Source organism: Dendropsophus ebraccatus, chromosome 12 (assembly GCF_027789765.1).
Source record: "Dendropsophus ebraccatus isolate aDenEbr1 chromosome 12, aDenEbr1.pat, whole genome shotgun sequence".
Taxonomy (NCBI): domain Eukaryota; kingdom Metazoa; phylum Chordata; class Amphibia; order Anura; family Hylidae; genus Dendropsophus; species Dendropsophus ebraccatus.
The window spans coordinates 64,030,508-64,048,937 of NC_091465.1; the positions used below are offsets into that span (position 1 = coordinate 64,030,508).

Below are 18,430 nucleotides of genomic sequence, written 5' to 3' on the forward strand. Positions count from 1 at the left end.
TGAGAGTACATGTGTTCTGAAGTGAGAGATAGCAAAGAGCTGATATAGAACTAGGCAAGGGCATATGCAAGGGCATACTACTAAGTATACAAATATATAGAATATATACCTTCTCCTTCTCCTCCTGCCACCTCCACTCTGTTTCTCTGAGTTGTTCTTGCAAGAGTTTTATGGTCTCCTCGTCTTTCTCCATCTCCTTTCTTTCTGTCCTCAGCTCCCCTTCCAGCAGAGCCAGCTCCATCTCCACCTGTAATAGAGGCAGTACTGTGGTCAACAGAATGGGATAAGAAACGGGGCCATGCCATGGCAATGTGTGGCACAGGTACTGATGGGCAGTGTTTGATTGAACACCGTTTGACACTGTTATGTGGTACACTGTATGGCGGTAGCATTTTAACACTTCATGGTGGATTTGTTTGGGTACTGTATAACCATATCATTTGTATAATTATGTATATCATCTGATGCCATTATTTAGTCACCAGATAGTTTCTCAATGGATTAGCGTGTGTTCTTCTTATTAGCTGCTATACAACACTCTGTATCTACACACTATATGGTAGTATCATTTTGGCACTTAGCAGTGGTACTTTTTGGGCCCTGTATGGCCGTATTACTGGATTACTATTTGTCAGCATTATTCAGTCACCATATAATATTTATAATTGGTATATTTCTTATTAGCCACTATATACAGCACTGAGAATCTGTACAATGTATAGTGGAATGATTTTGGCGCTAAATGACAGTATAATTTGGGTGCTGTGTATCCACATTTTTAGAATACTATTTTGCAACATTATTTAGTTTCCACATATTATTGTCACATGATCAGTGAAATGTTCTTTTATATTAGTCTCCATACAGCACTGTGTAAGTGAACACTGTACGGTGGTATTTATTTTGTCAGATTTTATACATTGAATTCTGTGGTTATATAGACAGTATATGGTGGTATTATTTAGTCACCATTTACTGTTTCTTTGTATATGCATTATGTGGCACTTATATGTGAGCACAATATAATATTGCTATTAGAATAGTTTCTTTCTGAAATATCTTATATCTTTTTAGACAACATTTGCCCAGAATCTCAGTGGCAACCTGGTTGCTTCCTTCTAGACAGCTATAAGGCTACAGGATAAACTTGACCGAAAAAGCACAGATAAAAAAGAAAGAATACAAATGCAGTACATAAGGAAATGTCACAATCGTATATAGATATTCTCCAGGATGTACGCTAATTCTATATCTGTTACATCTGTACTCTCCGCTCCGGAACCTGCTGTGAATATCTGATTTGTTCTCGAACGCCCTACAATCTTAAAGTGTTGCTACCGATAAGAAGACAAGAAAGCGTCCGTCATTACCCAGCTTGTATTCTCTCTGTGCTTCATGCTGGAAACTTCCTGTAGGTATGAGCCCCACACAAACCTCCCTAGGCCTGACCGCAGGTGCTCTGCTACTGGTGGTTTCCTCATGGAAAATCCCGAACCATACAATGTATTAAAACACAAGACAGCGGGACTCTGCCTGTCCAGTACACAAAGGGACCAGTGTCTGGATGTGTTGAGCTGCTCTTTTGTTACACTGACACCCACTCAGCAGTGTGCACCTGTTATATAAATATACATCCCGTATACACACACAGGAGGAGCTAGACAGACCGGCTTCAGGTTGGTAAATATCCATCGGCTCACAGGCCGGGCAGTCATTTGTGGCTGCATAAGTAGTCATGTCTGCCATTCAGTTTGGTGACACCCAATGTGTGAGCTGTAACTGCGGCTGTATAGGATGTCATCCAGCTTTCCCAAGGACAGAAGAGAATGTCTATCACCCTATTATTATACAGTCTGGTTGCTTCTGTAATGTGCACTGGAGCCCTACCACGAGAAGTTTACATGGTATTTGTGGGCTGTTATGTGGATGTTACAAATGCCAGTATAGGACTAGGTCCTGGACTCCTGGGAGAAGTAACATACAGAAAGAGGAGTAAAGAAGTGTCTTAAAGGGAGATTCCAAACAATAACACATGTAAGTGTATCAGCACAGGGGTCTGACGTCTGAACCTTCTGCAGTCTTGAAAATGAGATTCTGAGTCTTCCAGCAGAATAAAGCAGAAGACCTTCTCCATTCTATTCATGGTTTATAGTAGCTGCAGGAGATAGCTGAGTAAGGCATTCATCTATCATCAGCAGCTCTCAGACAATGAATGAGGGGGTGCCCCTCTGTGATTGCTGCTGTGATCTTCCATTATACCCAGGACCCCATTCTTGAAAAACTGGAGGGGTTCCAGATATCAAACTGCTGCAATCATCTCTTGTGAATAGGTATATAGTAGGAAGAGCAGCTCTGGAGCATAAACTGCTCTATCAGGGGAAACACTGAGAAGTGTTAAAGGGGTTATCCAGCACTACAAAAACATGACTACTTTCTTCCAGAGACAGCACCACTCTTGTCTCCTTTACAGGTGTGGATTGCAATTAAAGAAGCAGTTCACTTTTTATTTTTTTCTCCCCCCCGGGTAGCCGCTGTCAAGTATACTTACAGAAGATGATCGGTGTCCCGTTCCCGTCGGTCAGTTCCGTCCCGCGGTGCCGTTCACATCGGGCGCGCGCTCACTTCCGCCGGCGCTGTGACTCCTCTTCTCTCCCTTGTCATTTGAACGCCGGAAGTCACGCGCTTCCATAGAGAATGCATGGAAGCGAGTGACTTCCGGCGTATAATCACTGGGCAGAGAAGAGGACTCGCAGCAGCCGGCGGAAGTGAGCGCGCGCCCGATGTGAACGGCACCACGGGACGGAACTGACCAACGAGAACGGGACACCGATCATCTTCTGTAAGTATACATGACAGCGGCTACCCGGGGGGGCGAAAAAAATAAAAAGTGAACTGCTTCTTTAAGCTCCACTCACTTCAATGGAACTAAGTCACAAAACCCCACCCAAACTGGAGACAAGAGTTGTGCTGTCTCTAAAAGAAACTGGCCATGTTTTTGCAGCGCTGGATAACCCCTTTAAGTGCAGAATGCACCGCGACAGTCTTGGACTTTATACTTATTCCTCCTCCCTGCAGTAAATACCTCACACTGTAACAAGCTGCAGCTATGTCAGCAAGATTATGTCTGTCTGGGTTTTTAACCTCTGGATGTAAATGAGAATGTTGTTTGCCATTCACTGACAACAAGCTGAGTTCTTGATGTGATATTGATCACAAAGTATTAGAAAGTTGCAGAATTGCAACATAGAGTTATTGAGCTTTTCCCTAAAACATGACCTCTCTTGCACTCAGGGTGACTAACCGGACAGCCATCTCTTAGTTTTGTGGCAGCGGTCCCTCAGACCTGAAGCTCATCCTCATCACGCTGGGAGTCGGCTTCCACACAACAGTCTCAGAGTTCATGTGACATGCTATATCTCCAAGCGTGATGACTCTGATATTCCCAGACGCCGCTGCCATCCCTTGCCTCCTCTGGTTTCGGTTCCTCCCCCCTAGGGTGCGCTATCTGGAAAAACTGGTTTGTCCAGATGCTGGGGTGACGCGGAGCAGCTGGCGGAAAAAAGGATCACTGGACTTGATTGATGCATCCGGAACTACCCCAAATCTGATGTATACAGAGCCATTGTAACATAGTTATATCTGATCCTGGGAAAGTTGGGTGGCAACCGATATTACCATCTGCTTTCTCACACTTAAAGAGGTATTCCCATCCTGACTAATATTGTTATACAAGTAGGGCTTGCCGGTCTATTTGGGCAAGAAACCAAAAGCGATGTACCTGATGGTACATTCGCTTTAAATATTTGTGTAAATACATTTATTTAGCAAATTTTTCCTGATATGCTGCTCTTTTCCTTACATTGTTGACAGCTTGTTTTCTAGGCTACTGACCACCACTCTGCTCTAAAAGCAGTCACCTGGCTAGTATATATATAGCTATAGTATACACAGTTATATATATTATACAGTAAATACATTAGGGGGGAGATTTATCAAACATGGTGTAAAGTGAAACTGGCCCAGTTGCCCCTAGCAACCAATCAGATTCCACTTTTCAGTTCTCACAGACTCTTTGAAAAATGAAAGGTGGAATCTGATTGGTTGCTAGGGGCAACTAAGCCAGTTTCACTTTACACCATGTTTGATAAATCTCCCCCTATATCTCTATACATGTACATTAGAGATATATATACACCAGCCAGACCACTGCTTTTAGAGCAGAGCTGTGGTCTGTAACCTAGACAATGAGCTGTCAACAACGGGAGGGAAAAGGCAGCATATCAGGAGAAGGAGACAAGTTTCCTAAATAAATATATGTGCAAGAATATTTAACCTCACTAGTCCTACAAGTATACCTATACTACAGTAGTTGTGATAAGAATACTCATTTAATAGAACAACCTATATTCTGAATTTCCTATAGGGAGATAGATATCACTTCATAAACAGGTGCCATTCACAAATGTGGGAGAGCTGGGTGTCAGTCTGTATTGGAACTGTAATGGTGATCATGCCAGCTATCACCCTTGCAGGCTGGAGGACCTGTGGTAGTATAGGCCATGGGTCTCCAAACTGCGGCCCTCCAGCTGTTGCAACACTACATTTCCCATCATGCCTGGACAGCCAAATCCAAAGCTTTAGCTGTCCAGGCATGAAGGGAGTTGTGGTTTTGGAACAGCTGGAGGGCCGCAGTCTGGAGATCCATGGTATAGGCGATGCACTATTGCTATAGGTTACCTCAATTTTCAGCTCTCTTCTCTGCAGCTGGAGCTCTCTGATCTCCTGCTCCAGCTGGGAGATTCTGTTCATCACTTTCATCTGCTCGGCCTCAAGTCGTCTCTGAACCGGATTTCCAGTGAACTCCTCATGCTGAGGGGACAGAGAAATGACCCGATTAAAAAGCTAGGAGTGATGGCAGCCATTTTGGTTGTCACCCAGCTTTCCCAGAAAAGCTGGGTGGATAGCTGCAGGACAGCTACATTGTTACAGTGATGCAATAAGCTGTTCCTATCCTGTGAAGTGTCTGGTTCCCATCACTGTAAACAATGATGCACTTAAGGAGACTTCTACTGGGCTGTTTATAGTAGGAGCGCACTGTATAACCTCAGCCATGGAACAGACACGCTCCAGTTATTTTCACATTGTCGCAACTATGCGGGTTATAACCATAGACACAAACTAATGAAAAATACATCAGACCATAAACAATCCATGAGATTCATTGCCAGGGGGTGGAGGGCTAGAGCTGGGTTTGTCATTTATCTCATTTACCAGCACTTATAAGCAGGACTTCAAATATTGCATTGAAGTATCACTGTGATATGTGCCAAATGACAAACTAAGCTCTGCTTTATGTGGCAAGGTGATTCATGGAACCATCAGTTATAGTCAATAAACTACCAAAATGAATAGGAGTTATGGGGAATAGTACCAAGCTGAATGTGACGATAATAGTAACATAGCGTCACTAATAACATTACTGCTATGGGGCCAGGTTAGGGAGTGTCCTATGCTCTACTCTTGCAGTTTTAGTAGGATTACAGGAAATATACATGCAGTCCTATGTAACTATGTAAATAAAATATTATGACATTAACATTCCCCAAATTACCACCATATGTGGGATGGCTCTTATTGTAGCTATGATTGGGATGTAACACTGATACTAGATGTATAAGGTACCAAGTAGGAATATGGCAATTCTGATTATTCTAAGTGGTCCTGACTCTGAATTACAGAACCAACATTACGCTTAAAGGGAATCTATCAGCTGGAATTCAGGTTTCAAACTGCTGACACCGTTAGATACCTGTAAGGTCAAGGAGACACGTGGTACCTTTCATATTTCTGTCTGTGCTTCCAGAATATAAAGAATTCTTTTCTTCTCTGGTTCAAAGAAGTTTGAGACCACAATCATAATTGCACTTGACAGATTAGGATATATCCACTTTTGCAGAATCCTGTTTTACGGCTATGTTCACACAACATATAAAAAACAGCCAATATTTAGCACTCAAAACAACAGCCATTGTTTTGAGTATCAAACAATGACCGTTGTTTTAAATGAAAACTGCATTAAAGTCTATGGACAACGGTCAGGAACAATTGACATGATCATTATTTCGATGACCATAGCAAAGTGTGAAACAACGGCCGTTGTTTGCATTGACTTCAGTGCAAAAAATTGCATTACGAAAAGGACTGCCATTGTGTAAACTGAAAACAACGGCCATTCTTTTAATAAAAAGTACATTGTGTGACCATAGGCTAAGTCTAAATTTTATTATATACTTTACTTCTCTTCTTTCATGCCAGATTTTTTGTATGTAATGTTTAATTCTCCATTCAGACACAAGGGAAAATTAAAATTTATGCTGTTTCCTGTTTTCAGAAAGCAATGCCTTGTGGGAGCTCTGATAACAGATAAGCCGCATACTGATCCCAAGAAAAAAGGTGCACAATTTGGACTTTCATTGGGTGTAAAGAGAGAAGAAACGATGTATAACTTCAAATTAATTCAGGGTGAATAGAAGGAACTACTAACAAAAAATGTTCATTTTCTTGTGCATATTTTAACTACCACATGTTGTTCTAAATGGAGTTCTCCTTTAAATGTTTTACTCCTTTATAAAGGGACCCCAAATTGACCTCTAAATTGAGAAACAACCCTGACAATAAATGAAAAATTCCTACAGTCCAGCAACCAACAGTCCAAACATTGAAGGTCTACAAGCACAGGATCAGTGGTAGGATTGACCTATGCAGGTCTACAAATGATCAGTGAAGGACCTTTAGGAGGAAATGACCCTTTATGATGGTAAATGTCTTAGTAAATAGCCTCCATTATGTGTTTAGTGGCTGTAAAACTAATGTATCCCCCACCTCAGGGTTATTTGCTGATGGCTATTCCATGGTGACTCGAATTTTTGGTAACAGCTGTTCCATTGCTGCCCATTACTGATAAATTGAACAAAATGGCTCCCAAAACATGGCAGCCAGCTGGGGATCATTAATAAGATATTCAGAAATGAACAAGTCACCTGACGGGACAATGGGGCACAAAAGGGTGTATGTATGTATGTGACCACAATGGACATCTCCATCATTACTATCCTCAGTGCTAGAAGGAGGTGCTTCCTCTCGACCCATCAAAGTACATCACTGCTGCCTAGTGATGGATAACGTCAATGTCTACACAAATGGTATCTGCATTTACAGATTGTGAGGCTCATCATAGTGATTTTTTTTACAAATAAAAAATGCACAGGCAATCAAAAATGAAAAAGAGGCAAAACAAAAGTAAAAAGGAAATAAACATAAGAAAAATGGGTAAAGTAAAAAGAATTAAATAAAAATGAAATAATACATTTTTACAATGATGATTTTTATGCAGCTAAAAAAGCCAATGCTAGGGCCATAAAAATGCATGAGACATCAAAATAGTAAGACGGTCCTCTACACACAATAGTAAAATAAATAAATAATGTAATTAATCAAATAAGTGCCCCACAAGCTGTGGCTGTAGTCCAAAAACATATGAAAAAAAGGATTATATATATATATATATATATATATATATATAATATATTTATTTATTTAAAAAATTCTCTTGCCATGAAAGAATAACTTGTATAAAAGCAAATGCAGAACTGTTATTTGTCGGGAAAAGATACAAAAATATTGTATATATAAGGAAACGTCCATAAATTATAGCCTTCAGATTGGAGCCTATGAAAAAAATCAGGTAATGAAGAAGTTATCATGTTATAATTACACAGTTCTCAATGATATAATGTTCTGACTTCATGCCATGTATTGTGTCCGCTGTCACCTGGGGCTGGTGATTGTTCGCTGTCACCTCGGCCCGTGACTCACACAAAGTGACATATACTGTAAGAAATGACAAGTTGTCAGCGTCACCTCCCCACGTACAGGGCAAAAATGTGGATCTGGGCAGAGGGCCAGCTGCTCTTTTCGTACCATCTCCATTACAGGAAAGTAAGAGGGGATGGCGCAAATTATACAAAACACCCCCCACTGCCTAACCCACAAACACCTGAAAACTTAGCTTTCCAAGGCCCCTGATTGGGAAATACATCTGCTTACACAACAGAAAGTGGGGACATATAAAAGGATAAGTAGGAAAAGGTATTCTTTACGGCCACAGCACTGGCATACATGGCACCAGAGTTGTAACCCTAGACAAGCCCTGCTCTGAGCCCTTAAAGTGAGCCTTTCATTATAGACATCAGAGTTACAAGTGCCACGTAGGTGATGAAAATACTGCCATACCTGCAACCCCCAAAAGTGTCAATCTGCATATTAGGATTCCTATAAAAACTGTGGATTGGGTATGCCGTGTGTTCCTGCCACATCCTGGCGTCGGAGATTACCCCCAGAGGGTCTGTGTCCTGTCACTATCTATGAGGGTGACTATTTCATGAATACAGAGATACATACAGGAATATCCACCCCTGTGGAGTCTGTTACACCTATCAGAGTGATTGACGGCTTTCTGTAACACCTGTCATTATCCTCTGTAACACAGGGAGCGGTTTTATTACGGTCTTATCCTTGCCAAATGTTAGCGCAATACGGCAGATTTTGCTGGGAGAGCAGCACTGCTCCAGAAAGTACTGTACGTAGCCCTAGCACTATCCGAGCTGTCAAAAAAGCCTCTCAGTTATTATAATTATCCTTCGTGTCGTACTCATAGAAGCTCAGGAAGCTGAGATAAGGGAGCTGTTTGAGGTTCTCGTACTGTACTGCTACTTTATCTGCCCTTGAGCTGCCTGTGATATGGGGGTCACTAGTGATTGCAGGGTTTCAGCATGGCTTCTGTCCCTTTTTTTTTTAGGGCAAGAATATTCCAGCTGTAAAAAATATCAGAACCATGAAAGATCCTATCATAGTTAATTAGGTGTTAGGATTCTGTTATACGCGGTCACCAACAAACAACTCCCCAGATCTCAGCTACCTCAACCATAATAATAATAATCACATATCTAGATCAGGATTTATAGATCTCAGTAGGAACATTGAAGTGACTCACCCCCTGTCCAGGAGGAAAATGATAACGCAGCCTCCTTCACCATCTACGGCCAGGACTATCCATATTATACAGTGTGATAGATGCTATGGTATGTCCACAGCTTCATTAGGAGCTGTCATTTAGACACTTAAGGGCAACATCCTTTCTCAGGCCCTTAGGAAGAACCTACAGGATCTTGTTCTGTCCTTATCATCTTTAGTTAAAGGGACGGTAAACTCAAAGGGTCCTATTACACGGAGGGATTTTTAACGATAAACGATCGCAAACGAGATTGTTTATCATTAATCTGAAATCGTTCACCATATTACACAGAACGATAATCGTTAGTTATGATCATTACTACGATCGTTATTGTGATAGTTACTATGATCGTTTATTCCTTCTGATCCCAGCAAAACTATGAACAATGAGCAATTACACTGAACAATTGGTGAAAAAATGCGGAATCTGAGCGAATGAAAGTGGAATTACAGCGAACGATTAACGAAGATTTTACGTTCAGTTCTAAAACAACTATCAACGATATACGAAGGATTTTTCGATCGTTGTCTGCAATTACACAGAACGATTGTTTAAATTCGAACGATATAACGATTTTTTGGCACGATAATCGTCCTGTGTAATAGGGCCCTAAGTGTTGAAAGCGTCCTCAAATTTCCCTCAAGATCAAAAAATCTAGGAATGTCTAATTCAGTAGGGGAAGGATCAAATTCTTAGCTACTGTACTTCTTGTCCTTGCTCCACCTTCTTGTAACTATAGTTTTTTAGTGGTCAGGGGACTTATGAACCTACAAGCCATAGGTGCCTGGTGGCAATGGCTTCCTATGCATCTGCAACAGTCACTATGTACCTGTCTTTATATGACGACCACATGAGAGTCACCAGTTCTCACCTGAGTGTGTGCACTTTCTGTACTGCTGGTCTCCTCATCATCCGTAGTACTGTCAGTCACCCTTCCTCCCTCTGAGGACATGGAGTCTCCTTCCAGCTCTTCCACAGTGGGCTCCCATCCACATTCCTCCTTCCGTTCGGGGGACATGAGCTTGGCTTTGTGACTGGCTGACTCCAGGCAGATTTGAAGTTCTGGCTGCCCCAATAGTGTTCCAGGACATCCGACAACCATGAGTTATCAAGACGTGAACCCTGCGTAGAAAGGACAAGATGAAGCTTAGAGACAGATATGGAGCTAAGAAAAGCAGGACTATACAACTAGAGATGTTATTGGTGCAATAAGCAAAACTTTCAGACAACTCCAAATTCCAGACCAATGTTGACCATACCCTAGTTCCCTTATATCACCACCATACACTTCCCAATGCAAAGGACTAGGAATCTTACAGATTCTGAAACCAAAATGGATGAACAGATCTATTGGATGACATTCATTATCTCACACCAGGAAGTAAAACAAGGAAATTAAGTTGTGAATGCAAATTGCAGTGCAGTCCCCATCAGGTAATAGTCCTGTAGGAGGTTCTTAGCATGCGTCAACTATTGCAATTTAAATGAACAGTCCATTCCTATTAGTGTATATGGAGGTAATAAAGTAGTCACAGCAGCCATTCATTAGCATAGGGTCAATGACACTGAGCAACAGGTACCACTTCAGTCCTCCAGCCATGCTTCTGGGAGGATTGGGAGTCGAATTGATCTAGAAGTTTGAAGGCCATATTCTTCACAACCCATCAGGATCCCAAACCTCTGATTCAGAAGTATGGACTTGACTATAGTGAAAAGTCCCAGAAGTCCTAGAGCTTGAGAGGACCGCAAAAAGACCACATTTTGTCTCACAGGGGAAGAAGAGTACTATAAATGACATATGATAGTTGGGGAATCTTTTAACATTGTGTACTGGGGCCCTAGATTATCAAGCAATTGCTTTAAGAGCAAGACAACAATATTGTCAATGCCCTGCCAGCTTATTTTCAGATTGTTCACAACTATAAAAAAAAAGCAATCCTTTACATAGTTCCGTGATGATTGAAGTTAGGATGGCATAATGTGTACTCACCTTTTAGAATCTACTTCCCCTGCATATGGATGACTGTGCGCTCAGCAGTTTCCCCAGAAATTGGGAAGTGATCCCTTTAACAGCAGTCATGAGTATGAGTTCCCATGTTCTCTTTAGTGTACTTTTCTCATGCTATGCCACACTGTTTGTTTATTGACTTCTAACTTTGTCTCAGTAGCTTCTCACAGTGTCTACCACAAGGAGTCAGCGCCGTCTCCTGGAGACTCCTTGGACATTTCATTCTCAAAATACATGAGGATTCAGTAAGAATTAGAGGTCATGTTGTGCAATAAAAGCCCAGACAAGCCGCACTCACCACTACTCCCAGGCTCTGGTTTTTGGCATCATTTCTGCTTTTACAACAGATGTTATATCTGGGGACTTTCTCTACTTTAAACTGTGGGCGTAAATGCTGGGCTGACAATGACGAGGATCTACATGGAAACTCCCCGAGTCTAGTGTTGTCAATGACCAAAATATCTAGAAATGCCGCTGGGGGAGCTGGGAAAGTCAGGACTTTCCATTAAAAAGTCCATAGAAGTCAAAGAGATAGATAGATAGATAGATAGATAGATAGATAGATAGATAGATAGATAGATAGATAGATGGATGTGGGGGCTGCTGTCCTGGGTGACATCTACCTGAGACCTGCACATGAAATATTCAGTCCTCCCGGGCACCGCATTGTGTTTACTGTGGGACAACAGCTGCAGAACAGGAGGTACATAGAAAATCACAATACCTTGCCACAGAGAACCCTTAGGGCTGGAAAATGTGTTTAGAATATTGCAAATTATAATATCATATGTTCTCTATTATAATGATGTGCTCGCCGCGTGACCATGTAAGCCAGACGTGTTATTGTAACCTAACGCAGGGAGATCAGCTACTACCAAAAACCTCTGGAGCAAATGGTATCATAAATCCAACCGTACACAGAACATCCGAGCCCAATCCAGCCAGTGCTACTATGATTGTTAGAGCAAACTCTGAGGGGGCCAACCATGGGGTTTTGTTTCACCCTACCAGAGGTTTTCTTTAACCCTATAAGGATAAGACCATGTACAATAGATACTCAATTATGGATGACTTTTGTCATAGCATATAGGGTACAGACTACCTTCTCTTTGCTCACCGCCTCACCCTCTGTAAGGCCTAGTTTACATGTTCCATGCACGTTCCATGTATACAGATGGTAAGCAATAGAACAGAGTTCAGAGTTCCCGGTATCAGATATCATTATGATGCCAGGAGCTCCAAATCAGTTTATATTTTTGCGGTACTGTACTAACACAGTGGTTCAGAGATCCCGGCATCATAATAATACATGAAGCTGGGAGGTCCATAACACGTTTCATGCACGGACTGTAATTATGGAATGTGGGAATAGTCTCTAAGGTGTGCAGAGGCCTTCCCATAGTATATACAGAATTGTCCACCGTACTGTTTACTGATCTCTGTCTGTGAGAACATAAAATCACCCATACATGGTACAACAGGACCCCAATCCAACCAGCATTAGAATTATTCATAGAGGGACAGCCATGGGGCTTTGCATTACCCCACCAAAGTTTTTCTTACACCCCATGATAACATATATAATAAATGTTCCTTTCCAGCTGAGAATATTTACCAGTGGATGACATTTCTTACAGGGCAGAGTCTACCCACTGTTTACTACCCCCCTCTCCCAATTTATCCAGAGCACTGAATCGGTAAGTACCTGAATGGGCTTCTAATGATGAATTAAGAAAACATTATGTCTGATCCTCGGATATCTCCGGAAACACCTCTCTTTGTTAGTGGTTAATAAGAGCTTAATGAAGCATTACCTTCATTCACATCGAGATTTGAAGCCTTGTTATTATTGTATTAAGTTGACAAAGGGGTGGCAATGGGGGCTTTATTCACCCCTGCATTCACAGGGAGTGCTGTTAACTTCTGTTAACCTGTGCACTACCTCTGTTCTCCAGTTGCATGCAAATATAAGAGGTACATACATAAGCTTGTTACTTGGTTTCACGTATTCAGCGATACCTTAGTTAAATCTTTCTTTGGGAAAGCTGGGTGACTACTAACATGGCTGCCATAACTGCTCCAATAGCACCAGTCACCATGTTTTCTACTCTGCCTCTATCCTTAGGGTACTATAACACGGAACGATAATCGGCCAAATCGGCCCGATTTGGCCGATTATCGCTCCATGTAATAAATACACCGATCAGCCGATGACAACAATCATCGGCTGATCGTTGATATAGGTTCTCATATAGGCCCACTAAACATGCGACGATCTAGCAGATCGCTGCTCGTTTACAGGTATTATCGGGCCCCTTTCGGCCCGTGTAATACCACCCTTAGTCCCCCAATTCCTATATGGCTTAATATCTAATATCTAGCTCTGCTGCATCTGTAGTAGGCACAGTAGGACTGTGACAGTGTCTAGGTTGGTGTTGAAGATATCTATACTACTAGAGAAGCTTGGTAGAACTTGCAGCACAGGTACTAGTTATCATGGGATGGATTGTAATAAAGTTCTCCCATGTCCCAGCCTGACAGCCGTGATTAGTTCTCTTGTTGGGTGTGACAAGTATTCATTTTCCAGGTCAAACAATGCTATTATTTAATTCTATACCTGCCCCAACATGCATGTATGTGTACATAGGTGCTTACATACAGATGTAGCAGAGCTCAATTTGTTGTTTAACCCTTTGGAACCGCACTGTTGGTGTATCATGACTTTGCCTAAAACCTCAACATGGTGTTCACTGTAGATAACTATAGTATGGTAATTTTTCCAGTGTCACCCTCACAGGTGTTCGGAAATCTGAGATACATGGTGCTGTTTATCACATACTGCTAGCAGGGTTAGGAAGAATGACCGATAATTTTCTAATGGTGGTATTACACGGGCCGATGGGGGCCCGATAATACCTGTAAACGAGCTCGTTTACTGGACCTATTACACGTCCCGATAATCGTTAAACAAGGGCTGCAAGGACATCGTTACCGATGTCCTTGCATAACTATATACATTACCCATCCACGTTCCAGGGCTGCTGCTGCGGTCTTCTTCTCCCCGGGTCCCCCCGGGTCAGCTGACAGGCCACTCAGCCAATCACAGACTGGGACCGCCGCGGCCTGTGATTGGCCGGGCGGCCTGTCAGCTGACAGGCCACTCTGGCGTTACAGCGCGCGGGACCCGGGGAGAAGAAGACCGCAGCAGCAGCCCTGGAACGTGGATAGGTAATGTATATTGTTAGTCGCCGCCCGCGTACCGCTATTACACGTAGCGGCGCGCGGTCGGCGCCCGACAAAAATAGATCAGAAGTTATATCAACGATCAGCCGATGATCGTTGTCATCAGCTGATCATTGTATTTATTACATGGAACGATAATCGGCCGAATTGGGCCGATTCGGCCGATTATCGTTCCGTGTAATAGTACCCTAACAAAGTATTCCTGCAGGGAATGGAAGTCATTGATAACCCCCGTGCATATCCTCACTTCCTTTTGCCCCACTGAGTGTAAAATGAGAGGGTAAGAGGAAATATTGGACACTACATTTTTAGGCAGCTTTTCGCATTAAAATAACATAACTTTCAACTTTCAGATCATGGGGGGCTGGGACCTCCCCACAATCTACAGAATGGGGTCCTATGTGTTATGAAAGGAGTGCCGAGTTGGCGCACATGCAATACCATCAATGTGTTCATTCTATATAAGAGCTACTAAAGGTAGTCGAGCATTGTACTTGCCTACCTTTGGCAGCTTCACAGACGTAGAGTGCTGGCACGCATGTACAACTCGCTATTCAGGAGAATGAAGAGGTCCCAGCAGTTGGACCCCCTGCAATCTGACACATCCCCTATCCTGTGGAAAGGGGATGTTAATATAATATAATAACTTTCTGCAGTCCTTTGTAAATAGGCAACAACAAGCATTCATGATATTCCCGGCTCTGCTACATCTGCATGCACTCCACTTTGGCTAACGTACAACTGACGTCTCCTGCTCGTGCGTTGCATCAAATACATGTGAGCATAATATTTATATGATTCCAGAAGTTTCGTAAGAACAGGAACCATATTCCGCCTCCTGTTCCTGACAGGGATTGTTTCATTACATGTAAATGACGCAGGATTCCGATAAACAGATGATTGGAGTCCTCTTCCGTACGGGGGAAGGCAGAGGAAGTCATTTAGGGTAGAACACACGCAACATGGCCAAAAACCATGTGGACGAATGAGTGAACTTTAATGTATCTCTTAATGTCAGCGTGGTTTACAGGTAAATAGTTTATGTTTCCCATAGTATACTCTATGGTTTAGGGTGTTTTATTGGGGCGATATAAAGCCTAGCCAAGCAGTTTTATTAAGGCTGGGTTCACACTAAATTCATGCAGAGCGTCCCAGCTATAAGTCGGATCCTATCAGGACAGGGATAGTGTTGTATACTGTGATGTGATGCAGTCACATTAATTTCAATGAATGTTCTAGACCCCCAGGGACCTCACCATTTATTCCTTCTCTGTCCTAGACCACCAGGGACCATTTATTCCTTTTCTGTCCAAGACCACCAGGGACCATTTATTCCTTTTCTGTCCTAGACCACCAGGGACATCACCATTTATTCCTTCACTGTCCTAGACCACCAAGAACCATTTATTCCTTCTCTGTTCTAGCCCACCAATGACCATTCATTCCTTCTCTGTCCTAGACCACCAGGGACGTCACCATTTATTCCTTCTCTGTCCTAGACCACCAGGGACATCACCATTTATTCCTTCTCTATCCTAGACCACCAGGGACCATTTATTTCTTCTCTGTCTTAGACTACCAGGGATGTAAACTGTAAAACCCCTCATTCTTAAGGCCATATTACACCAAACGATTAATGACCGTCCTTGGCCGATTACTGGCCAACAATCATTTGATGTAATAAAGACCACAATCAGCCAACATGCATGATCGTGGTCGTCTGATCGAGGTCTTTTAACATGATATGACAGTCTGCTGCACGTCACCCCATGTAATAGGAGCGGTGGCAACAGACTGGCGCTGACTTCAACGAGCAGCCTGGACTATTTAAGGATTGTCCAGGTCGCCCCTATCACTGCTCGCCATGGCCCCTCCTGCTCGCTGTCTGTGCATGTAATAGCGTAGTCAGCAAGAAGAGAACAAGGGGCAAGCGAGTACAGACTACCATTTTTACTACTCCTTTAGTGCCCAAGAACACCAGGAATGAAAATGTCCACCTACATCTTTAGTCAGCTGTACCTGCTGTTGTGGGGAGGATGAGCGGTGGGCAAGAGAGATAACTTACAGCTGAATGATCATTATTGTATGGCTTTTACTATTGTCCACTTCACTGCCATAGACCACCAGGGATATCACCTATTACTCCTTCACTGCCCCAAACCAACATGGTTGCTACAATTAACATTTTTGCCACCTTACACTGTTAGCAATAACCTCTCACCACCAATAACCAGCAATAACCCCTAGACCACCATGTATATAATCATAAATCTCTCTTACTCCTCTATATCACAGTGTTTATTACCATTAACCCCCTCACTGCCCTAGACATCAGAGATGTAGTCCTAAATCCCTCTTACTCATCTATACAACAAGGTATGTTATCATTAACCCACCCAGTACCTTAGATAACCACAGTAGTGATATTACCGTAAACCTCTATATCAACCTAAATCACAACCCTTTACTACCCTAGACCACCAGGGGTGCTATAACTATCACAAGTTTTGCTAAGAAAATTATTCGTAAGATCGATAGTTAGGAGATAGATAGATAGATAGATAGATAGATAGATAGATAGATACACGGATAGACCAGCAGCACTCCGTTCTCTTAAAGTTAAAAAAAACGTGAATTTATTCCATATACAAGTGCGACGTTTCAACCGCCTCTCACAGTCTTTTTCAAGCATTCCGCAAGAGGCGGTTGAAACGTCGCACTTGTATATGGAATAAATTCACGTTTTTTGACTTTAAGAGAACAGAGTGCTGCTGGTTTATCCGTGTATATACTACTGTGGACCCAAGTCTACAGTTCGACCCGCTGGCACCACCCACTACCTGAAGTAGTGCTGTTCTCATCCTTGGAATAGATAGATAGATAGATAGATAGATAGATAGATAGATAGATTAGTAGAAACGAGTGGCACTCCAAGTCACAACGCGGCGGGTGCCAGCCGATATGGTTCCGACCACGAACTTCAATCCATAAAGTAACGACGATCAGCGGCACACCAGTAACGTGAAAAACTGGTGTGCCGCTGATCATCGTTACTTTATAGATAGATAGATAGATAGATAGATAGATAGATAGGAGATAGATAGATCAAATTTTATATTAACCCTCCTGTAATCTTGTTTGACCTCTTTGATGAGACACATGGCGTGTCCTGTAATCCATTGCCTCTCATCCTCTAATTTCAAGCTCCTTTTAGATTCCTTTATCTACTAATTGCATAGTGCACCCCGGGAGCCCCCTGTAATTTTCTCTTCCCACTCATGTGGACACACAGGTCAGGAGTGAGGAATTCTCCGCTTGCATCCCTGATGGCGTCCTTGACATTGACACACAGCAAGTATTTGTTTTACCTGTTTGCACTGGGTTCTTAGCTACAGCGTCACGCAACAGGCATTAACCCTAAAGGTTCCAATAGTGACAGCACACTCACTCTGGGCACATCTAGCACCAGTCACACAAGACCTGTATTACTAATGCTGGAGCGCTGTACTTGACTATCTGGTTGTCATGCTTATGTGAGACTTACATTCTCCTTGCATCTGTTTAATCTTGGGATATCTGAGATATCTGGAAGACTGCAATTACACTGTACATGACGCTTGGTACCGCCAAGAATCCTGTTTGGAGTTAGAAAAACATAGCTATTTTTTTCCCACCAGAAACAGCGCCACTCTTCTGCTCAGCTTGTGTGCGGTAGTGCAGCTCAGGTACATTGAAGTGAATAGAGCCAAGTTGTAATACCATGCACAGCCTCAAGACAAGTGTGTCACTGTTTTATTATAAAGTATGTAGGGGTTTTGTTTTTCATCCTGGAAAAACCATTTATATTGTTTTTACTGCAGATATAAAATGTAATAGCCTGGTATAAATATAAGAATAAACAGTGGCGGTCTTTGGCACCAAGCACCCCAAGCGATCGCTTGGGGCCCCCAACATCCAGGGGGGCCCCCACGCTCCGCTCTTGTGCTCAAGACCGCTGGACAGGGCCGCTGCTGCCATCTAAACTGTAATTATGAGTACTCGTAATGAGCGCTCATAGTTACATGCAGCAGCACTGACAGGGCGGGAGACATTGGCCACCTTCCTGT

The 18,430-nt window shown here is 42.6% G+C and overlaps 1 protein-coding gene across 2 annotated transcripts in view; it reads right to left on the reverse strand.

Annotated features, from left to right (window-relative positions):
• Positions 1-18,430, reverse strand: part of PHLDB3 (pleckstrin homology like domain family B member 3) — a 52,441-nt gene that overhangs the window by 20,620 nt on the left and 13,391 nt on the right. For both annotated transcript variants that reach the window (XM_069947764.1, XM_069947763.1), the window contains exons 2-4: positions 9,945-10,195; positions 4,738-4,869; positions 110-247 (exon numbers count right to left, since the gene is read on the reverse strand). In XM_069947764.1, coding sequence (XP_069803865.1) covers positions 110-247; positions 4,738-4,869; positions 9,945-10,175 — 501 coding nt within the window. In that variant the 5' untranslated portion in view covers positions 10,176-10,195. The remainder of the gene's footprint in view (positions 1-109; positions 248-4,737; positions 4,870-9,944; positions 10,196-18,430) is intronic.